General features: G+C 39.3%; 2 protein-coding genes across 2 annotated transcripts; both read left to right on the forward strand.

Moving 5' to 3' along the window:
* Positions 1-543: 543 nt before the first annotated feature.
* LOC111222602 (lysosomal thioesterase PPT2-A-like) lies at positions 544-6,612 on the forward strand. The gene is made up of 8 exons (XM_022746394.1): positions 544-865; positions 1,718-1,871; positions 4,286-4,381; positions 4,550-4,657; positions 4,770-4,853; positions 4,985-5,069; positions 5,438-5,492; positions 5,586-6,612. Exons 1-8 carry the CDS (start codon positions 710-712, stop codon positions 5,727-5,729), a joined length of 882 nt encoding a protein of 293 aa, XP_022602115.1. The 5' UTR covers positions 544-709; the 3' UTR covers positions 5,730-6,612.
* Positions 6,613-15,508: 8,896 nt separating this feature from the next.
* LOC111222632 (type-4 ice-structuring protein LS-12-like) lies at positions 15,509-17,183 on the forward strand. Its single transcript, XM_022746427.1, has 4 exons — positions 15,509-15,547; positions 15,757-15,831; positions 16,189-16,339; positions 16,922-17,183. Exons 2-4 carry the CDS (start codon positions 15,780-15,782, stop codon positions 17,181-17,183), a joined length of 465 nt encoding a protein of 154 aa, XP_022602148.1. The 5' UTR covers positions 15,509-15,547; positions 15,757-15,779.
* The last annotated feature ends 7,967 nt before the right edge of the window (positions 17,184-25,150 follow it).

Genomic DNA, 25,150 nt, shown 5'->3' on the forward strand with positions numbered 1-25,150 from the left:
GGTCAATTATATCAAAGCAGCAATACAACAGTATAGAAACACTGCAGGCCTGCTACTTACAAGTGAAAAGTGATGCATTCAGAATGTTACTTATAAGCTAAGTAAAAGAATTACCATAAAAAAATATACTTAAAGTTCCTTAATTAAAAGTTCTCATTATGCAGAATGACATACCTACTTTCTTACCCTGCTGGGGGGGGGGGGGGGGGGGGGAGGGGGGGGGGGGGGGGGGGGGGGGGGGGGGGGGGGGTCATATTTCAACCTATAATAATACATCATCATTTATTTGTTGAATATTATTCATCTGCAATGAATTTGCAAAGTAACTACTAATTAAAAATAAATGGGGTAAAAAAAGAAAAGAATTGTAAGTAGCAGATATTGGAAATACTCAAGTGCTACTTGGGTAAATGTACTCAGTTACTTTCCACCACTGAATAGAAAGTTGTTCTGAAAGGCTGGGTGAGTGGTGAAGATTAAAAACGGATGTGATCTGAACACCAACCTAGAAAAAAAGGCATCACACTACAGACGCAGCGACGAGGAGGAAGCAGGGCACATATAAGTCTGCACACAAAAGTTTAAAGAGATCAATAATCCCTTATCAGCACTATTAAAACCCCACCCCCCGGGGTCAAGTCTCTCTCCGGGACCTTCACTCGATCCTCCACTGTGCTCGGCCGGAGGTCTCACCTGAGACCGGGTAGAGATGAGGACTCCGCAGATCATCCGAGGATCACCGGCGCAGCTGCTACTGCTGCTGCTGGCAGGGGTTTGCGTTGACGGCTACAGGCCTGTGGTAATCGTGCACGGCATTTTAGACGGACCAAAACAGTTCCAAACTCTGCGTCAATACATAACCAAGGTAGGACACTCCAAAAGGCTAACGCGAAACTGCATGAAGTGCACAAGCGAAAATATGTTTAAGGATAAGAAAGTATAACTGGGCAGTTCGGTCTCCTACCTGATTTTGAATTTGCATTTAAGAAAACTTTTTATCAGTGGTGGAAGAAGAACTTTTACTTAAATAAAAATACATCAGGGTAATACAACTGAATTATAATTATTAATGTGTCAATGTCACTTAAATGTTGCAGGTGGGGTTAATTTGAACTACTTTGTATATTGCTGGGTACCTTCATCTAATAATCATGTATAATAATACCTGAGAATGTATTACCTGATTAGCCTATGTGTTGTATTAATGTGGATCAAAGTGAGGAGTAATGAGTAGTATATAAAATGGAAAGTAGTCAAGTAAAGTTTGACTACATTCGCCACTGCTCTCTATTAACCTGCTTGGGAATTTCATATTTTACTCACCAATGAAGCTTAATCTTAGTCATTTGAAATGTGAGATGCTCAAACTTCCCACTTAACCTGAGTATTAATTAAACTTATTTAGGAACTTATTTATTTAAGATGTACAGTAGAATAGAGACTATTGTAAAGGCAGTCAGATTTTAAATGAAGTGAAAATCAGCAAGCGGTTTCAAGGTAATGATTTCTGTTCCCTTATCATTTTCTATTCCTCAACATCAGTTTTGCTTTGGGAGAAATCTGCCTGAGTTGGCTGATAACTTAATCAGTCACCTGGTTGATAGTTTGCTGACAGATGATTTAATCAGTATTTACTGTTTCTGTCGCTCTGTGCCTTCTTTTGAATCAAGAGGTCAAAAGTTTTATTTTTATTTTTCAATTTTTATTTTATTCCCAGGCGCATCCAGGCACTGAGGTGCCAGTGATCGACTTGTACAACAACCTGAAGAGTTTTGTGCCACTGTGGAAGCAGGTCCAGGGCTTCAAGAAAGCCATCGAGTCCATCTCGCAAAAGGCTCCCGATGGCATCCATCTTCTGTGCTTTTCACAAGGTCCTCTCTCTGCCCCGCTCACACACTCACATAGACACTATACACACACACACACACTTTCATACATACACACACGTGCTGACCACTGCCGTTTTTTTTTTTTAGCATTGTAACATTTGAGCATTTACCGAGGGATGCAACAGCAACGAGGGCCTATTCTTACATATTGGTGTTGAAGATTGAGCAGGTAAAAGACTGAAGAGCATGGGAAAGAAATAGCAGCTCGTACTATAAGGAGGCAGAGTTAGCAACCAGGCAAAGTGGAAAATGTACATTTGAGTCAGTGGCTCAGCAGGTAGAGCAGATTGTCTATATTGAGGAGTTGGTGGTTGATACCCGGATCCTCCTGTCCACATGTGGAAGTGTCCTTAAGCACGATGTTGAGCATGACGCTGACCCTCAGTTGCTCTTGATGGTTGAGTCAGTGCTTTGCAGGGTTATTTAGTCAACTATCATTGATGCAATTAGGGTAGACACAATAACATAAATACCTACCTGTGTAATGCAGCACCAACACCTCACTCCGAGCATTATAACCTTCGTGAAGGTAGGAGTTATTGCAGGACTGTTGTATTAAGATGCATTAGCGATAAAAAAAAAAAAAACTAGATGAGAAGCGAGGCGTTAGTCTCGTTGTTTGGCAAAAATATATGTTCTATAATTTGTGCATTTAGGACAACAGGCAATCACACAGCAAAAGTGGACAGAGTGGCTGTTTTCTGGACCCCACCATGACTATCCAGTACGTAGGAGGATATGTAGCCTACAGCATACAGTACAATAAACCGTGAGAAGGCAGTTACACAGAGCCTACAGTCTATACAGCACACACAACCGCACACACACATACATTAAATTGAGGAACAATATCTATATGCCACAGGTCCTCCATTTCCACATTTCTAACATACCAAGATAAGTGCCAAGTGACAAGTTTTATATTTTTTATCTTCGGGGCTCACGGTTCTTACAGTTCTGCTTTTACATTGACACGTCTCCATCTGTTCTTATGTAACCAAAAATGTAGAAACAGAAAATACCTCAATGAAGTCAAACTTTTAACCTAAGACTGGACTTACAGCTGTTTACTAAATTTCATCATACAGAAATGTATCTTTAGGAGCACATTTATGTCATTTAAAAAAGTTCCACTGTCTCCTCCAAGAAGCCCAAGAAGCCTTTTTTCACAGCAAGCATATTGACTTGAGCAAAAGCACAGGTGTTACCAATAACATTAACGAGCGCAACCAGAAACGTCTCCGCTCCTCTCAACTCGTACAAGATACTAAGTTTTGCACAGACATTCATGATTCTCAGACGACAACAACCTGTTGGCAAAGATGTAAAACAGCAAAAACCAGGCAGTTACCCGACAGGCCCTCTCAGACCTTTTGACACTCTTTATCCAAATATCTATATCCAGAAAACTGTGTTGTACAACATCAATAACTTCAACAGTCCCTCTCATCGCTTGCTTAAATATCAGATTGATAACGCTCTTCACTTGAACAACAGGTCAGCCAATGAACTCAGCAAAGGTAAAACACAAATTTCCCTCACACTTTTCCTGCCACAAGGACAGTTACAGTTTTTCAATCAAATATCTCAACAACTGCTGGCTTAACATTAACATTATTATTGTTGCTCCTGACATTATTATTATTATTGCTATTGTTGCATGGTGGTCTTTTCCCTGTGCTCTCTCTTGCTCTCCTCTCCTTTCCTCTCTTGTTCTCTCTCTCTCTCTTTCCTTGCTTTCCTTACCCAATCGGTCGAGACAGATGGCTGCCCACCCTGAGTCCAGTTCTGCTCGAGGTTTCTGTCTCGTAAAGTTTTTCCTTCCTGTTAAAGAGAAGGTCTAGACCTCCTCTATTTGGTGCTATACAAATAAAAATTGACTTGACTGGCGTGAATATTGCAAACTTTTGGTTTGCAATGACATTGGGTTCAGACAGTGCCCTCAGGATCATCTGTGATCGCCTTGGTGATCCCTTAACTTTGCGTCTAACCACCAACAGGTCAGAATTTGTCTAATACTTTAGTTTGTGACAAAAATACGTGTAAAGCTAACGGCTTTCCCAATAGCCTCAGTTTGCTAATTAGCAAATGTTACCATGCTAATACACTAGACTAACATAGTGAACATAGTAAACATTATAACTGCAAAACATGTATTGTCATTGTGAAAATGTTAGCGTGCTGATGTTAGCATATAGCCAACGTGTGGCTATGGACTGTTTTTTGCAGGGGAAATGAACAGAAATCATTTGATGCTACTAATGTAATGGGAGGCACCCACTTGTCAACCACAAAGTCATATCCTGAGGATGACTGCATCAGGTCATATACCATCTATTGGTTTGTCTGAACTCTCTTGCTGTTGTAACTCGTTTGTCTTCTACTGTTTTTCAAAGGTGGTCTAATTTGTCGAGCCCTTCTCTTCACAACGCCACGCCACAACGTGCACAACTTCATTTCACTGTCATCACCGCAGGCTGGGCAATATGGAGGTCAGGGCTTAGAGCATGTCTACATCTTAACACTTGACAGACTCGACAGACCTATCTACTGTTAAAATATCAACCATCAGTATTGGATTGAAACAGATCCTCAGTTGCAAATAAATAAATAAATAAATATATATATATAACAGTATTTCTCACTCTCTTACTCCACAGACACAGCCTACCTGAGGTGGCTATTTCCACAATACTTAAAGAAGACAGTGTATAAAATTTGCTACTCAAGATTTGGGCAGACTCTGTCTATTTGTCAATACTGGAATGGTAAGAATGAGGGAGGTGGTCTTCAATGGTTTGAAAAACTGAAACTATTTACCTTTATCTGAGGAAGGCCTGCATACAGCATTACATTTATTTATTTATGTTTTTTCCACAGACCCTCACCATAGGTCTCTGTACCTGCAGCGCAACAACTTTCTGACAAAGCTTGATGGTGAAATATCTCACGCTGACATGATAGGTAACTTAATGAATTACTGTCATGCTCATTTTGTACTGTATACTTATGGATGTACAGTAAACATGTGCATTGTAAAAAACAAACAAACAAACAAACACACACACAAACATTGCTCCATCTCACTTCCTCAGCATGGAGAGAAAACTTTCTCCGCATCAAGAAGCTTGTGCTGATTGGAGGACCAGATGATGGCGTCATCACACCATGGGAGTCCAGGTTTCACCTAAAAACGTTTTATAAGTCACTTACACACTGTCGTTCCGTGTTTGTTTAAATGTGTCTGTGATATTGAAGCCTAATTAATCAGTTGGTGGATATAACAGCCTTCTTATCATATGTTCTGCTGCTGAAACTAAATCAAACTGAAACCTTAAAAGTGAGGGGGATAAAAATAGCCTGTTTTTTTTTTTGTTTGGGAAAATCCCCAGTGAAAATGACACCCTTGGTTTAGATAGATTCTCAGGTGGAAGACGGTGCCGTACAGCTACTAACAGAGGCTTCAGTATGTGAGTTGAGTGGACTGTTTCTAGCACAGGTTTCGAGGTCCCTTTACCTGTTATACCTGTTTCCTCTTTTCTACACAGCCGCTTTGGATTCTATGACAGCAACGAAAATGTTGTAGAAATGAGGAACCAGGAGGTAATATGCAAACTAGTAGTAGTAGTTTCATTGTAATTCTGTGAAACTTTGTGTTGGCTGACCTGTCCCTCTCTTCTTTCCTCCCCATGAAAGTTTTACAAGAGTGATGTGTTTGGGCTGAAGACGCTGGATGCTCGTGGTGACGTGAGGACGTGTATTCAGTCTGGTGTGAAACACGTTCAGTGGCACTCCAACCACACGGTGTTCAAGAGCTGCATAGAGAAGTGGCTCACATGAGAACAGCCCGGCTACAGACGGCGAGAGATGTTAATGCAATGTGTTATTGAAGTGAAACAGACTATATGATCAGCACTGGTTACACATGCAGACACTGAATACTGTAGAAATAGCTTGTGCTTTTGCAAAAGTTCAGATGATTGATATTTTATATGCTGGTACATGTTGGATTAATGATTATGAAATTTGGTAAAGAGCTTCAGTTTCCCACAGGATGAATTAATAAGTTTGCTGATCTCTGAACTAAGAACAGCTTTACAGAGCCACAGTCTTGTTTAACACATTTTTTATACAAGAAAGAAACCAGATAAACATAAAAGTAACAAAAACATACAAAGGAAAAAGTACAGAAACATGTGCGGCAATACAAAAGCAACATCTGAGGTTTTTCTTTCCTCCTCATGAAGACAGGGGCAGGTATATCAGACATGGTCTCCATAAATATGAAAGGTTTCCTTGATTGATTATAATGGATTCAAGTAAGATCAGTTAACCAGAGAGTGTGCACATGTTCTCAAACAATGAACCCTTTTACAATAACCGTTGTAAAAAGGGACATAACACTTCCTGCTTCCAGGGGATATTTTACAACTGAAAATTCATCAAGTTTTCAGGTAAAACTAAAATCAATTAGCTAAGGTTCAATCAGCATGAATATTTTTTTCAATGATCCGTTTTGTGTTCAGATTTGTATATTTGAAACAGTTTTTGAATTTAGTAAATATCTGCTTATTTTTGCTTGCTTCTGAACAAAAAAAAGAAACTGCTGCAGACTCTCCGCATAGGAACACCTTTAAATGGTTATTATTATCGTAAAGGCAGTGGTTCTCAAAAGGTTTACACAAGTTAGACCATGGACCCCATTTGATAAGATTTTAGATGCTTTATTACAGAAAGTGTTCATGATCAAAATAGTCATACATTCTGTCATTGTGGTGAATGAATGAATGGAATTATAGCGAGAATAAAATATTCCCCTTTTTGCTCTCGGACCCCACGTTGAAAACCACTGCATTAAGGGTACTAGTCTGAAGTGACACAGCAAACCATGAGTCAAAACGAGCTGTGACCAGCACTGCCCTCTGGTGGAGGTTTATGGTACTTTAGAGTCCTGTAAAACTCACCTCATCACACACCAATGAAAACTGCTTTGCCCTCCACTCTTTGGGTTCAAACTTTATGTGTGATGTGTTTGTGCCGTATGCAATTTGATTTAAAAGAATACCTAAAATGTGGAACTTTATATCTGTATTAAAGTCTTTGGAAAGTCAGATTCTAAATCATTATTGGTTTGTTTATTTTTGATTACACTACAGCAATTACATTCATGTGGCAGAAACATTTTTGACCAAACTATACAACCTATGTATGTTGACGTTTGTGAGCTTGTTCTTCATGAGAGACGTGCAATTCAATTCAGCGCAACAAAGTGTCAGTTTGTTCCATGTACCTCATGAAAATGGAACAAGGACGTCGAGAGCCGGAAACAGACACAGGTCATCTTCAAAGCAAATGTTGCACGTGGCTGCAGAAGTACTGGCTGCAGTCGTCAATTTAAGGAGAGCTAAGATAAATAAACAAACTGTGTAAATAATGAACATAATTCATAACTGTTATAGGGTTTTTAATTGCTGTGTGCAGGTTACCTTTCATTCTTATTTATAAAGGTGGTGGGGAAAGGTGAAGGGGTCAATTCGATGTATGGTTGGAACATAAAAGGTTTACTGGTTGTTGCACAGCTTAACCCAACCAAAATGACGGTGTTGGGTCTGTAAAAAAGATGTGGCAGCCTAATAAACGTAGATGAGTAAAACATCTCAGTGATGTATAATATCCCAGACAGTTGACAAATAGAAAGAAAACCCAAGATAAAGTGTAGTAGTAGGTGTTGAGCCAAAACAGCTTCAGTGGTTGTTAAACTGGGTTGAGAACTGGTGACTGAAGGCCACAGCATATGATTCACATCATTTTCATCCTTATCAAACCTTTCAGGTCACCAGGGGTGACTGGTGTGCACATTAAACACATGGATCCAAGAGCCATTTAACCATTTATTTTGTTCAGGAAATTCAGCAAGGAACTGATGGATGGATGGATAATTTCTTCAGTACAACAAACTAATTAATAATAATAATAAAAATAATAATAATGATAATAATAATAATAACTAATAACTTCGCTCCAGATGGTTGGCATCCCTAGATTGATGTCCTTACTAAAAGATTTAGGAACATTTTCTGGATATAAACTAAATGTGCAAAAAAGCACAGATTTTAAGGTATAACTATACTCCACAGCAAGATACTAAATAGATTTGATTTCAAATGGAAGTCAGAGATTTAGTACCTGGGGGAAGGCACACTGAGCCAAAACTGGACCACTGACGCCATCATGTGTTTTGTTTTGTTTTTTTTGTTTTTTTTGTCGTCCGTATTTAAATCCGAAATGGCGCCAACACTGGCCAATCACCACAAGAGGGCAGTGTATAACAGTGCAGAGCTTCCCTCCGCTCGGGTTCTTCCCCTCCCCTTCCTGCTCGACCGTCTGTTACAGGTGTTTGTTTGTTCCCCACCATGGTTGTATTATTTCAACCTAATATGTCTGATAATAGGCCTACATCCATGTTCCCCACGTCGATGGTTCCACAGTTTACTTTTCTAATGCTATTATTCCTCTGACTCGGCCGAGACTGCGAGTAGTTTTGCCGCTTTGTTGTCATGGACACAGGAAAGGAAAGAGTGAACCAGCAAACATGGAGTCCAGCTGCAAGTGACACAGAATCCATAAAGGATCGTTCAAACTTCATAAGCTGCAGCTGAAAGCCATGAACTGCAGCGGGAAGTGAAGGTAAAAGCCCAACAGCAGCTGTGCACGAAGTTCAAAATACTAATAAATAATAATCACAACATTCATAAACACAGTTCATTCATTTGAAAGCAATTTAACTAAATACTCGGCTTAAATGTCACATGTTATTCCCGGGCCCAAGGACAGTTAAGTCTGTATTATCTGTCTTAAAGCTAGAAATCAGAGAATCCCCAAATCCTCCATAGACAACACAAGGGCACTGACTTTATTCTGTGTCAACAGTTGTGTAATCCATTAAAACATCGATTAAATGTCACAAGTGACAAATGAAAATGTTGAATGCACTTTTTAATTGAACCACCCAAATTAAGAGCTAATTGGTGCAAATGATGAACTAATTACTAAGTAGAAAAACAGACTCTGGAAGTATAAACTTGCAAATGTCATATTCTAAAAAAGCCAATGGCTTGTTTTCATCAGTCAGGCTACTGAAGTTATAAAGCTGAAATTACTTTGAGCCACTGTGAGAAATGTGTTACTGCATTAACCTCACAATCTACACTAGTTGTGTAGTGTACCTCCTAACAGGTGTCATCCAGATTTTAAATTGGACATAAGGTTGAAGATATAAAACACTAATCTTAGTGAGAAATTAGACAAACATTTTATGGCTTTGCAGCATCACAGCCCCATTCATTGTTATAGAGCAAACCAGGATGACATTGCAGATTTTAAGGTTCTCCCTTTGGTTTCTAATTTAGAGGAGAGTGCAGCATGTTCACAAATATTCACCAATCTGTTCTGGGGCACAGGAATAAGAAATGTCAATTCATAACTCACCCCCTGGTGTACTGGGTATATTTACAGGGGCATAGTAGCTCACACCGTGTGTCAAAACTGTAAGTTAGTTTGCAATGTGGGCAAAGAACATGTAGCTTTACATTAAAATGTCAGCTTTGCTGGTTGTGCTGTAAAGGTGCAATATACGATCTGGCCAGAACTTTAGTTTAAAGTGTGAAAATGAATCAACACCATCAACGGTGTGTGAAGGAGCCACAGTAATGATGTCAAGATCAAGACCTCCCTCTATTCTATATCGGTTATCTATTCTTTTGTGCCTTACTTTGAATATGTAATGTATTTAATAAAAAATAAATAAAAAATTTCAGTTATCTACTGAGATGAGCATGCTAACCACTCGCCCCTCCGACCTGTCCCGAGTTTTAATACCACTTTGTGACACTAGATGCTGTGTGAGTCAGTGGAGCGCTAAGTCTGCCCTCAGTCCCACGAAGAAGAACAACTTCCCGCAGCGCCTGAAGTTAGCTACAGCTCCTGACTAGCATCACAGTGACATAGAAATGGCTGAAGCTCCTAGAAAGCGATATTCATCTGCATCCCCGAAGGACCGCTCCCGCCAAGAAGCCACAAAACAGGAGTAAATCCTGGTGGGGCTTCCCACCGCTGGAGACAGCTCTCGAAGAGTAAAGAGATGCTGTTTGATGTCGAGCTCTCAACTTTTCTTTTAGCCTGGTGAGTAACATCAAATGTTGGTCTTTAGCGAAAAGTATCATTAGTGCAACAAAGGACAAACCGTACCGACATACATTTCAAATGGCATAATTGTACGATATTGACGTTGTCGACAGACGTTTTAGCGGTTAGTAGGATTGTGTCTGTTGCTCTCGGCTGTTGTACAGTTGGTGACGACAGTAACTTTAGGCTCATTTTGTAGCTGATGACGGTAACTTGAGATTGTATGGACCCAGTAGACCGAGTGAATACACGGCGATCGGTTCACCATGTTTGAACCACTTTACATTACTGTTGGCAGATCAGCCATGATTGAAAGTGCACTAGGTTTTTACATTTCTCAGGAGGTTTCAGCATCCCTCTGTCTTTATCAGGACCTGAGCCAGTACAGATGCAATACCGCCTCCACCTGTCTCACCAACGGCAGAGAGTCCAGACAGTGAGGAGGGTCCAGGTGAGTAACATGCTACCATTCACTTTTAAAAGTAAGCCTTGTGTATACCACTGTGATTAAATCAGACCCACAGTGTAAACATGTTCACACTGCTGATTCTTAACAATGAATATACCACTGCCTGTATTGGTTATGTGTTTTACATTATATCCATATTTTTACTATTCTGTTGTTTGTTGGTTATATAGTGTGTGTGCATTGAATTCCTATAACTCTAGTTGTTTATTCTTCATTTCCTTGCATTTACATTTCATAATATTCATACTGTTACTAGTGTTCACATTGTGTATATCTCAGCATATTCATGCCATTATTAATACTGTATTTATTTGAGCTTATTCTTATGTATCCTCACTATTTATTATACACACACAACAGACCTAACATGTTTCAATATAAAGAACTTGTATGAGCTAAACACATTGTCTCATCACATGTTTGTCTGTATCTGGACCAGAAGTCTAATCATCACCAATGATGGACCAGCACCTGCCTTTTCTTCTGCATCTGGCTTCATCAATCAACCACATTACATCAACACCTTCAGGTATTATCCCTGCACGTAACAGATATTGTCTATACTGTGATCTTTTGCACATCCCCTAATCAATACCTTTTGCACATCTTGCCCAGCAGGAGATTTGTCATTCTAAAACACATAGTTGTGTAGTGTCTTTTCCATTGTTTTATTTTTTTTATGTGTATTTATGTATATTTATATTTGAGTGTTGCAGTATTTTACCTTATTTCCTATGAATACATTAATTGGATACTGCACCAAATACCAAGCCAAATATCTTGTAAGTGAAAACCTACCTGGCAATAAACCTCAATTTCTGAGTCTGCCTTTGTGATGATGTCTTCATCCTTTCCTCATGCTGCTATGTGCACGGCTGCCTGGGTTATCAATGTGGGTATCGAGTTTTCCAGCATGCCGGCTAGCTTGCTGACATTGTATACTGCACCGCTGTATATGGAGAAGTGCTAGTTGTTGTTTCCTTTACGCTATTTATCAAAACAAATATTATATACAGTAAACGCGTGAATAAATAAGATGTCATAAAAATAAAACTAATTTTTTATGGTGGAGTCTCATCTTGTTATACAACCCTGTGTCAAACGAATAAATGAATAAATGAACCCTGTGACCTTTCACTTATTTAGTATATATTGTGCAGTATGATATATTCCTGTCCTAACTATTACCACCTGTAAAAGATGAGTTGGCTGTCCCAGTGACGGTGCAGGACTAATGAAGGTAACTGCCAGCTGATTAGGTGAAGATAACATATAACTGATATGCAGAAAATACTAATTAAGCTGTAAGCAGCAAATGGACCGAAGGATTACAATAACCTCAATGGTAAAGAAATGACACCAGTTATCTCTTTACAGGTCGGATGGGTATGAAATGTGTATTTATGGTACATCTGCATCATCATCATCATCATCACAGTAAAATCCAGCACCCTGCTTTCATTCCCTCAGTCTGCAACACGAATGTTTACTGTTGCCATGGAAATGGGTGCAGGTTTAGTAGTTAACGTTAGCTCTCCCTGTCCTCTGGGAGCATGCTGCCCCCCCCCCTCTTCTCAGCACCTCTGCTATGGACTAATTGGCTGCTGAGGCAGTTCAATAACAGGCTTTTCTCTGCAGGGAAACATTGAGAAACGGGGATATTTTTGTAAAGTGGAAAGAGTACTTGGACATTCTTCATGTTGTGAGCAAAGTGGTCACCATTTGTTAGTTTGGAAAACTTGGAGAAATAAAGTGCAAGTAGTAGTGTGGTAGATGCCCTTCGAGTTTTGAGCGTCACACCAATTTTGGGATTTTGGGTTTATAACTGGCAGGGTAGGTTTCCGCCTTAGAGGGTTCACTACTCACTCTACCTGGGAAAGCACATTCGCAGTAACGCTCTGGGAGGGAGGCTCCAGCTAATCTTTAATCCTTAAATTAATCTGGAACAATGCAGATTACTTTCTGGGTACAATATAGAGCCTTTTACCTTTCACACAACTGAGGAGAGAGGGGAATACGTTAGCTCTTGGTATTGCTTGAAAACTTTCAATATCTTTGCAAATATAATAGGGAATCCTGAGAGGGCCTGTTGCAGTATAAGCACTAAGAGGACTAAAGTGGATGAGATCAGGTATCTTGGAGTTTTGTCAGTAGACAAGGGTAAAAGAAACTGTCACTACTGATCAGCTGAAGGCTGCGATAATCGGGAAATAATGGCAGGTTATGTTAGTGATGAGTTCCAATATCTGTGGTTACAAGATTAAGGCGGTTAACAACAGCTTGAAATCACAGACTCCAATGGGCAAAATTTGTTTTCAACACAAGGTGGCAGCGCTCACTCTTCGCTCAGCAATTTCAGAAGCCTGCTCTTGCAAAGCCTTACAAAGTTGCCCTCTAGTTGCCAGTGCCAGAAAGACCACATCTCAAACCTGACCAGAAGAACCCTTTAAACCTCCCAGGGAAAATAGGTTGCTCTGCTTTCCCGGTTTCCTGCGCAACCCAAAACCACAGCAGCAACATTTGACTGATAGATGAATAAAAGTAGTAGTCAGTAGTCAGAGAGTGACAGCGGTTTGGTTTTGTGCCCACTTATATGCTTTCTTGAGCATTTATCACAGTGTTGCACTAACACTAGAATCGATAGAGCTATGTAAGATATGCTGTGTGGGGGGTTCAACTGAACAGAATTAACTACATTAGTGAAAGACGGCCATATATTTGATCATCTGCTTTATCTGCTTTGCGTCAAATATCTCAAGTAAGTTGAAGCCATATCACAATTCTTAAGCACAAAACTATCACAGGCCTGAGGTCAGTGTGATGTTTGTGAGATAAGAGCTGACCTGAACTTTAATCTTATGGATGTTAGACTTTAGCCTGTATATGTAAGCATGTGAATACGGACATCACCTCTGCATCAATAGACAACTACACATACAGTAGGTCTAAAGTATTACCAACACAACAATCTGACATGTATCCATCAAACTGAAAATTTGTCCCTTGGCTCTGCAGTCGAGGCAGAATGTTTTTCCTTAATATCTTCCTGAATCCATAACTGTTCTAAACTGACAATCAGTCGTATTTATTCAGTTTTAAATTACAATCATTCATCCAGTTATTTTGACCTCACTGCTCCCATCAAACTAAGCACTCTGGCTTTGTTTGCACAGACATTTTTTCACTGTTCAGTATGCTGTTCAATAAGGCAGAATCCAAGATGACACACATAAAAAAGTGAGAGCACAGCTTGCACACACTGAAAGGTTAACAACAGCAGTATGTCTTAAAAAAAAAACACATTATTGTTCTCATTGTTCAGGAATACAGAGTGTAGCACAGTATCAAAAGGTACAAAAAGAGATGGATATGTGGGTTGCCATAGTGAAACTACAGACGCACAATATCCAACCTTTCCCACTGCTGTAACCATTCACTGGAGAGGAACAGAGCACAATATGCTTAAACGTAAAGAAAAACTAAAATAATTTAAAATGATAAAAGAACCATTCGAAGACTTGTGGAAACATTTTTCAGGGACAGATGGTTTTAAAAAACATGAAGTAACAGGACAAAGAAAGAACATGATAACATGCATGGGAAGTACAGTATCTTCAGATGTAGGTTATCTTCTGAGATGAGTTTATCAGGGGTGCTTCTCTCAGTCTGCTCTATGGAGCAACTGCTGATAGAGATTAGTAAATGAGGGCCAAGGCCTGATCAGCAGAATTGAGTAACTGTCTCATCAACTGATCTTCTGTTGTAGACAGACAATGTAAGAACTAACTGCTGCCATCACAAAAAATTTAAAAAAAAAAGGGAGGGAGGGGGAAATAAAAATGGGCTCAGAGCTATTTCAATACAGATCATGTGCCAACAAACCTGTAGGTTTAATGGAAAAGGAAACGATTTACATACAAAAATGTAAATCTTTATGTGAATATACGGCACTTTTTGCCTTTTTCTTTTTTTCAGTTGATAATTGACATATATCTTTTAATCAGTTACTGCAAGCGTTTTGTGTTTTTTACTTGTGCAGTGGTCGAAGAAGTTTTCAGATCTTTTAGTAATCTATCAAGAAAAGAAAATGCAAGTAAAAGTCCTACACTCAAAGTACTTTATTTAAGCAGTGTTATAAGCAGTAAAATGTATTTAAAGTATTAAGTAGTAGAAGTGCTATATTATATTATTGTACTGAAGTTAAAGTTGTAGATGGTTGAAGTAAAGGCAATTTTGCTACTTCACATACTGCTGGGGAATTTTAATTTGTTTCAATACATCATATTTTAAAAGATGATCTTCTGTTGTGTGTGAAACACCTTGATCTTCAAAGTAAAGAGTAACTTCAGTTGTCAGATAAAAGTAAAGGTACATTTCCTTCTGAAATGTGGTGAGGTCAACTTTACTTCTAGAGCACATTTAAACACAACCTGAGCTGACCAAAGTGCTGTACAAAGGACATTAAAATAAATAAAAGTAAGTAAAACAACTGAATAAAATAAGTTAAGACACAAGGAAAGCACACTAAAGAGACAAAAACAAAAGCAAAAAACAACAAGGAGCAAATACACAATTATGAACATGACAACGGACTAAAAGGTTAGTGAGCCAAAAAGACCAGTGAATAAAAAAATGTAGTAAAGTATAAAGCAGCATAAAACTGAAAGATTCTAGTATAGTACAAGCACAAATGTACTGTGTTTGAATTAATTCAGTGATTTAAAACTTAGGTGAAGATTCTTCAGGTCGCAGCAGGAAGCAGTTCATGAATAACATCTACTCTCCGTTTCCAGCTGTCGGAGTGAACTTTGTGCCTTTCTTGTCACAGCTATCAGGCACCAAGGTTCAGCCAACAAAATGATTGTTCTCCTCTTGTCAGGTCAGGTCTTTGCGTTGGAGGTGATTAAATTGTGATTAGCTGAGATTTACTCATCCCCCGGAGCTATAAAAGCCCCTGGCTCCCTGACAGAAGGCACCATTAGGTCCAAGAACTCCAGGAGTTAAGGTATGTCTCCTGCTGCTTTTACCTTCCTGTTTCTTATTCTTTCTGTGGCTGTGTGACTGTGTGACTGAATGTATATCATATGTTAGAGAAAAAAACATCTTGAACACTACTTACATTTCTTCCCTCATCAGAAAACTGCTTTACAATAATTTTATCGTAACCTCTACAACTTTCAGTGTTGTCTGACTGATCCTTCTAACTTTCTTTAGGTTGGTCTCGCTCGTCTGCAGCCATGAAATTCTCCCTCGTTGCCGCTCTTGTTGTTGTGCTGGCTGTTGCCCACGGTAAGACATATGTAATGTGTTTTTAAAATCATATTCAGAATTGAAATATGCAATCTTTCTGAATATCTGCCTAATTATCTGCGCATCAAAACCTTTTCTCTTTGACATCTTGGTTTTACTATCACCACTGTGCAATTTAGAAAATATTTGATACAGTACATTTTATAGGATTTGAGTTCTTGCAAGTTTTAGACTTAAACAAAAACCTGAAAATAACCTCAATTTAAACGGGTTTTAACACAGTGTGCAAGCCTTCCCTTCAATCTGCTGAATCTAAGTCATATATTCTTCATCCTGTGTTACGTTCTAATTTAACTTAGTGGATTTGAATAAAGAACTTTAAATGTGTGCTCACAGGCTCTGAGGCCGTGTCACTGGTGAAGCGTGACATCCAGTCTGATGTGGACAGGATCACCAAGCTCATCAACGACATGTCCGCCAGCATCACCACCGCAACCCAGGACATGGTGGAGAAGGTGAAGGCTCTGGAGGTGACCAACACTGCTCAGTAAGTAACAACCAGCACAAAAATCTACCTTTACTCTCTTTCCTTTCCTTCTTCATCTACTGCTCTAACTCGAACCCAGAGTAACTGCACTGCTTTCAGTCTTTCATGGTTGTTTTATGGACAAAGTATTGCTCTTATGTCTGAATGCATTAATATGGATTTTCTTTTGGATAGGGCATTCAGGCAAGTGCTTCAGTGTAAACTCTGAGTAGGGCAGTGTAATGAGTGTATGACAGCTAAATTGTTCTTTGAGCATTATGAAAGTTCCAGTAGAACTAATTTTCCCTCTGCTATTTTTACTTCATTTCTTAATTTTGAAATGAATTTTAATGACACTTGAAATTGAAAGTATAGAAAATCTTATGTAACTGAGAACTTGAGAAAGGGTGGTTTAAGAAACAGCAAATGTGTCACTTCTCAAGACAAAAATGCCACATGGTAGTCAACAACACAAAGATATTTCTTCAGGGGCACACTTATGAAATGTCAGGCAGTTTTAGTTGATTTTTCTTTATTAAAATACAAGTCAGAGTCAGCAGCAGTGGTTAACAGAAAACCTGTCACTTCCTCTGTCTACCGCAGGACTTACATGGAGGACAGCAGGGCCAAGATCCAGCCTCTGGTTGACAAGGTCCAGGCCGAGGCCGCCAAGCTGCAGGAGCAGGTCAAGCCCTTCATTGCCAACATCGAGGATCAGATCAAGCCCCTGACTGAGAACCTCAACGCCCAGGTCAAGCCTCTGACCGACAACTTCCACACCCAGGTCAAGCCTCTGACCGACATGATGGAGAAGTTCTTCCAGCAGGTGATGGACCAGACCAAGGCCCTGCTCCCCCCTCAGTAAAGCTGCTGGTTCGTTCCAGCTACAATAACACCCAAGGGCTAGGACTCACGTTTGGTTCTACCCAGAATGCTTCACTGGTGTTTGTCTGTCATACTCCTCCATCTTGAATGTCATCATTAAAGGAGTTTGAAAGTCATTATTCTGAGCTGACGTATTATTTATTTTTGGCTTGTATGGGCTATATTTGATTTGCATTCATTTGAGTCCAGGGGTTAATTTATGTAAAGCCAAAGGGCAAGTAATAAAGTTGAAGTGAAATAAATTTGTAGCAGAATCTGATGAGAGTTGCTCATTGAAGTAAATGTCAATATCAACATTACCTCTAACCTTTGGGTCATTGAGGTTTTCCATCATTCATGGTTCAATATTCAGAAGTAGGCTGTCAAATATAGGTTGGGGTCCAGCTTACAGCATGGATAAGACCAGGCTGATGAGATTAACCCTTTGAGCCAATAATTAACCCAATACACAATCAGAATGATAACAAATCTGTCCATGTGAAAACTGAGTCCCACTTCACCTGTGTTTATCACAGCAACCTTAAAACCCGGGGGGGTAAGAAAATAAGATCACCTCCAGAAGCAGCAGATTAAAAACAACAGATGCATTTTTATGTTTAACTCACTATGTGGCAAAGTCAATCAATATCTCAGATACACCTCAAATATAGCTTTATCCATATTCTCCCAAGAAGCAACCTCTGCATGAGCAGCACACTTTAAAGCTGTGGAAACATTATCAATTATATCTTTAACACAATGAAGACTGTATGTTATTAAAATGCTTTTTTTCACAAATGACCTCACAACAAAATTCAGTTTCTTATCAGTCGAATTCTGTTCGATGTCGTCTCATACATCACTTACCACAGACCCTGCAGATACGAGTCTGCCTTCATTTCCTGTGCAAAAGTCAATTTGAATACGTAAATCACTCTAAAACCTAATTAAAAAGGTCCATTAAAGATCTGCGATGATTTTTAAACTCCCAGTTAATATTAGCCTCTTTGTTATCTTCCAGTAACTCTGCTAAAATTCCTCATTGTGGTAAAGTATTTTTCATGCAGTTGGAAATCTACAATTCAAGCAGTCCTGTCTGACCCAGAGTTGTGGGGCTTCTCCTAATTTGATCCAGATTAGTCAGTTGTGCACAACAGCGACACAACAGAGTGGAATTACTGTTACTTTTTCTCGGAGGGCAACTGGAGCACTTGGTTGTTTTTCCTTTTTTTTTATTATGTTACTACCCAAAGGGAGATTTTGAAAGACATTTTATAGACTTGGCCTGAGTTCAAGCTTGTGTCTCAAAGCAGTGAGGGAGACAGTGATTTGTTGTCAGTTTAACCACAAAACAACAAAATCACTAGTCTTCCAAGCTGCTGTGGACTCCCTCATCCAGACTGTGAAGGCCATGAGATTTTATTTTGTCAAATAACTAAGCAGTATTGTTCTAAGATAGACTTTATCTCTCTAACAAATTTTTTTTTTCATGCCAACCACAAATGCACCACTTAAATGTATATTAGCGTACTCAATAAAATACATTCCCTCTGGTGTTAATCTGTCACTGCCTGCTCCTTCCAGTTCTGTTGCCAAGATACAAGCCATACTCAAGGTGGCCTCCTTGAGCCAACGTCTGATCTAAATCCTCCTGTTGAGACAAGGGAGGGCTGAAGGAGCTTTTGACAAAACCTCCCATGGCTCACCTTCAAACCAAACTTTCTTCAGAACCCTTCAAACCTCTCGGATGAAGGCCGGAGCCTGTGTTTCGCAGCAGCGCTGGCAGTTCCGAGCGGCCTTCTCCTTGTGCTTGTAGAGATTAAATGAATGGGTTGGCAGCCTCTCAAGAAACCATCTGTAAAAGTGTTCGAAAGGAAAAAAAAAACACTCAAAGAATAGATGAACAAGTTCTCCTGCACGGAGTTATTATTTCAATTACTGCAATTATCTCTGTGCGACTACTTCATTATCTTTCCTCCAGCATTTTTCATATTTGAAAACAGGAATCATAAAGTCATCATCCTGCAGCTCTATTTACTCATATTGAGTATTTTGTTCCCTTGTGCCACTACACTGTATCAATAAATCTAGGTATTTACACGCCACTAACACACGCACAACCTGCATGACACATGTAAAGCAACAGTTTAGTGTGAACCTGTGGTGGTAGGACTCTGTGTCTGCGAGCCTGATGTTCTGGAGGAGGGAAGAGGCCGGGGGATGGATGAAGGCAGAGGTTTGAAGCGGGGCCAGGGGGTCAGCGTCAGGGGTTATCTGCCAGGACAAACTGTGTGATCCAAGGCTCGGCACAGCCAGTGACAACCCTGAAAGCTGGAACAGAGAGAAAACACCCGCGGACACGCTGTCATTCAGTCACTGTGGTGTGTTTTTATGTACTGACGTCAGTTTGATTCAGCTGTCAGTCAGAAACCCTGCTGAAATAAATTAGGATTCACTTAGTTCTCTTTAATTGATTAAGTTTACACTGAGTAATCTTACAAGGCATTTACTTTTGTTTCACAACAGAATAATGCGAAATGTTGCTTTAGAAAGAAAAACTGCAATGATCAGAAAATTGAACTGCAATTATATTGATAATCAATTAATTGTTTCAGTCATTCTAAAGCAAAAAATGTCAAACATTTGATGGCTCCAAGTGCCTAAATGTGAGACTTTGCTGCTTTTCCAATAGTAAATTGAATTTTTTGGTCATATAAAACTAGACATCTGAAGACGTCCCTTTATGCTCTAGGATATTGTGATAGGTATTTGTTATTTGCAGCCCCAGTTAAAAGAAATAGTCATATATAAGAGATTGCAATGAATAGAAAGTATTACATAAACATGATTAAACAATACAAGAAGCTGTGAACAGATTAGTGGATTTTTTTTTTGGCATCATATAATGATTTTTCTTTTCATTTTCTAGTTGTTTCAATTGATCACTTAATTGAAGAAGCTGCAAAAATCAAATATTTTACATGTGAAATTAAAACATTTTGTATTTTTTTCCCCATGAATCCTGTAAACCAGCTCCTACTCAGCTTTGCAGACCCCTACAAGCTGAAAACTGCTGTATGAATTTAACATTTCTGCTACATGTATGTACTGTACTCTAGTCCACAGAGTGAGTTAGTCTACTTGATGTTTTTATGTTGTCAATAATGATCAATAATTTAACAGTATAACAGCATTTTGGACATCTGAAGTCAGCTTTTGAGGGAAGACGTACAGTCAGTTGTTTCTCACTGGCACTTTGCCATTTTGTTAATGCTTCAGCTGGACACATATCACAGTGCTGGACACTTATTATAGCGATGGACACATATTACAGTGAACAAATTATACATTACATTAGATGGTTGATTTATATCAGGAAAACCACTTTAATTGAAAATGTTATACCAACACGTCACCCTATATATTTGAATTATCACATACTTACGTCATAAATGTACATACAACATATTAGGGATAAGAAATGGCTGTTGGCAGTAGGATCGTACTGTCGTCTTCATACGTGCTATGTAAGTGCTTATTCTTCAGTTCTAGCAGATAAAAACATGTTTTTCTCATAATAGAAGATGAAGACAAAGATATAATTATCTATTCTTCAGTCTCTTTCGCCTGAAGAAAAAGTGACTAATCATTGCTGCATTTACAGCTCTGCACTTACGATGTGTGTGAAATTTCTCTGTGTGAAACTGATTCCTCCTGAATTTAGAGAATGATGTGAGTATTTACTGAAACTTGATAGCACATCGGCCAACAGTGCTGCCATCTCTCCGGACCCTCTACACAGACAACCCTGTGTGAGTGTGTGTGTGTGTTTGTGTGTGCGGACTGCACAGACACAATGAAACCTGATCTGCATGTGTGTGTGCTTTTTCTTGTATTTGTGTATGCATACATCTACAGTATGTCAGTGTGGTATGTGTGTGTGCCACTCTAAGGTGTGCATATTTGTAGATAACTGCTTGCTTGTGTGTGTTTTTCAATCAAAACATGTGTGCTTGAAATAGTTTTCATTAATGATTATGAACGACCAGATTTGTCTGGATGTCATGTCTGTGTGCAGCAATTTGGTGTTAAATGCAGGGATGCAGAGACAGAATGGACCAGTCGCACAACTGAAAATCAATAAGAGAAAGCGGGTGACATTGGCAGACAATGGCAACAAAGTCACGAATTAGAAAGGAAAAACGTTTCTTTGGATTAGCACAGCTAAATTACCGCAATAAACAGGAAAAAAACATTGTAAATATTCTAAAGGCCATACAAATATTCTCGCAACCTATCAGTCAAAACAATTCAAACACATAAAACCACAGTATAATGAGAGACACACAAATTTATCTGAGGGTAAAATTATTTGCACTTACCATTCCTGAAATAGGCACCTGGGGTCATCCACAAAGGTGTCGATTGCAGGCACACAAAAGAGAAAGCGGAGTCTTTGTCAAAAAAAAATTAAACTCACTTGAACGCACAAAAGAGATGTTTTAAAAAAAAATGTTCGTAGGCTCGCAGAAAAGATACTAAAATGATTTTGAGGGGGGTGGAGAAAGTGGACGGGATGAGGGGCCAGTTCCTAACACCTAGCGTTGAGGACAGCAGAGTCGATGTTGGCCTCTGAGGAAAAAAAGGACACAGTCTGTCTCCATTGACCAGTGGAGAACACTGATAGATATGTTTTTGCTGGCATGGGTTATGTTTTTACTCAGAACTGACAGACAGACAGCCCCCATGCACACAGGTGCTATTCAAGGAAACTGTGTAAAAGTGACGTCACTGAGAAAAATCTAGCCCACAAACCTTTTCAACACTCAAGTCCCACCCACTACATGTTGCTCTGTTCATATTTTTCCCATTTTCTCCTTTTTTTTTTCTCTCTCTGTATCTCCACTTTTCTCCCCCCCCTCCCCCCTCACTCTTTGTCCACCCATCTTTGTGGATTTCTAGCTCTCTCTATCAGTTTCTCAGTCTATAAAGTGCATTTCAACAAACTATGAAGCCATAAACACACCATCTGCTGTAAAGTCACAAAAACCCTTACAGGCATCCCTCCATTTCTTTATCTCTGTTTCAGTTGTTGTCTTTATCACTCTCTCTGCCTCCATCTCTCTCACACAGACACACACACACACACACACATACACAGAAACACACACACATGGTATAGGTTGACTACACTACACTATATAAATCGTTCAGTGTTTGTTTTCATTTTGCCATCGCCAGCTGAATGTACAATACACTCTAAACGTCTTTGCCTCTCCGCTGTTTGTGTGGCTTTTGCAAATGTGCGCAGCTCCTGATGTGAAACCACCAAATGAAGCTTCCCCCAATTTTCATAGCCCTCCAATTTGGAGAACGGCCGTCTCTCTCCCTCTCTCTCTCTAATGCTGAAACACCACTTTGTGAAATTACAGTACAATTTTGAAAAGTAGAAACAGGCAGCAGGCAATTCAGGTGCTCAGCCTCGGCAACAATGGAGTGCTGGCCTTGGTGATGGTTGCTAGGCAATGGAGGAAATACAATGGCTTCCTCTGAAACCAAAGGCCCTTAAGTGGACTGACAGCAGTGAAAGCACACACACACATACACACACGCCCACAAAATAGAGCGATGCAGGGAAAAGAAGAGTGCAAGTGAAGCTGTGCACCTCTGTGTGCAGACGCTCAACCAAAATATTGCAGTTGCTATTTGGAACATAAGGAGGGATTGGACTGAATAGGTGTGAATCAGGTTTTTTCTTTGGCTAGCACAACACAAGAAGCTAGCAAAAATAGGCAGGCTAGTCCTGGATATGTGAAAAGCTATGTCTGTATTGACTGTATACGCTAATGCAACATGCCTCTATCGAATACATAAGTTGTAAGGGCATTTTTTCGTTGTGGTAGACGGCTTAGGATAACCTGATAGTAGTAGGTAAGGTTTCAGACAGAGCAATGTATTGACCAATCACATGATCAATAGAACAACAATCAGTGGCTGCTCACGTCTGGCAGGCTGTCTGCCTCTCCATCCTTACAGATGACCATCTATCTGCTGCCCGTCTCCCCAAACATCCATCCATCTATCAAGCCATCCAATCAACCGACTAATGACACAATAATGTAAACAGAGTCAGAGTGTCATGCAAATCTCTACATTTTAAACCCAGACATGTGCTCACCTGAAGTGAAAAGACAACCAGATATAAAAATATATAGAATCATAAGCTGTTTTGTTTTACTCTGCAGTCAATCAAATCTATTAATTTATTGTCAACAGTGGCGGAAAGTAAATAAGTACATTTACTGAAGCATTCACTGAGCTTATTTATTTCTTAGTATTTACATTTTCTACCTCTTCACTAAAGTACAGATTCATTTATTGCACTTTTCTCCAATACCTTTATTTATCAGCTTTAGTAGTTGCTTTGGAAATTCAAATAAATTATGATGTATTATTGTAGATTAAGATTAATCGTATATTCAGCTGCCCCTTTAGTATATAAAAAAATCAAAATTAAAAAGCTGCATAATAGCTTACCTTTACTTTTGGTATTTTAAGTATATTTCTGTTGCAAACATTTTGAATGCTTGACTTTTACTTGAAAAGGAGTATTTCCACATTGTCCTATTGCTATTCGTATTTCTTCCACCACTGTCCATGTCTACACGTTAAACTCACGTGCGCAGATAGTGAAAAGAGGATGTGCAGGTGTAACAAGATTTGGATAGGAATTGTATGCAGTTCTGACTCTGCTACGCTATCAATCAAATCTAATGTCTAATGTCAATATTTTTTTTTATTAAAAGGAAGAGCAAAGAGTTTTCCAAATATATCAGGAATGCTCCTTTACCTCTCCACTGATGTCGTTTTCCTGTGTTTGATTGGCAGCAGCTGCAGGCTGAGCCTCGGCAGGAAGTGAGAGAAAAAGTACACAAACTTACTCAGTGTGTTGTTAGCGGTAGTATTAAGGACTACACCAGCATCTAAAGTGATATTTGCAGGTGAGTATATGCAGTTTAATGTGCTGCAGGTGAGCAGAAGTTTGTTTGGTGGCTCTTCAACAAACTAGTGTTTATGTTCATGTTCGTGTAGCTTGAAAAGAAGGAAACTGTGGCATGAAGCTAATGTGGGTTGTTGCTCAGAGTCAGTGGGTGCATCCCAAAACTGGTTTGGGTCGAACAGTCACGGTTAAATTTCTACATTCAGACAGGACATGAGTATATGAACTAGCTACAGATATTATGCTGAGCTCCACAGTTCATTCATTGACCATAATTTGTTTAAAATCATGGTTGAATGAAATAAAAAAAAACAAAAAAAAAAAACAGAAAATGACATAATATTATGATAGTGTCTTGAAGGGATAGTAGTGAATAGTTAAGTCAATTAAAGACGTGTATTCCTTATGTGTAACTTACAAGCAGAGACAATGTGTTGCTTAGTATAAATGACGGACTTTCAGAGTTGTAAGGCTGGCATTATTCAGATTGATATGTGGTTCATCCTCCTCAACAAGTTCCACTTACTGTCGCCTTTTTAAAAAAATTATCATCCATTGTTTAGCAGCTGAAGAAAGTAGCCGCTTTCCGCTGATTGAACAGTGACGTTACTGCTTTGTGCAAATGTGGTTTAAAATGAAGCTATTTGATTGGCTGGAACCGAGTTCTCTATTAATGTACATTGCAAACGTTAGCGCGGGGAAGTTCAAATGTGATGTTGCCTCGGTAACCCGGGTCTGGACCTCGAATGTATCAAATGTTTCTAGTTTTATTCCTGCGCACATTTCAGGGCCAACTGGTAAGACACTGTGACGTCACCCGAGTTAGGTATTTTGAATGTGGCCATCTTGTTTTGTTTTTTTTTTGGAGTCAGAAGAAACCTGCTCTCCCGCTCTTAAAACATGACCATGTGAGGGCGGAAGGACTGTTGTTGTCTTCTCCCAGTAGAGAAGACGGCTAGCATAGCTGC

The sequence above is a fragment of the Seriola dumerili genome, unplaced genomic scaffold (assembly GCF_002260705.1).
Source record: "Seriola dumerili isolate Sdu_G_001 unplaced genomic scaffold, Sdu_1.0 BDQW01000104.1, whole genome shotgun sequence".
NCBI lineage: Eukaryota > Metazoa > Chordata > Actinopteri > Carangiformes > Carangidae > Seriola > Seriola dumerili.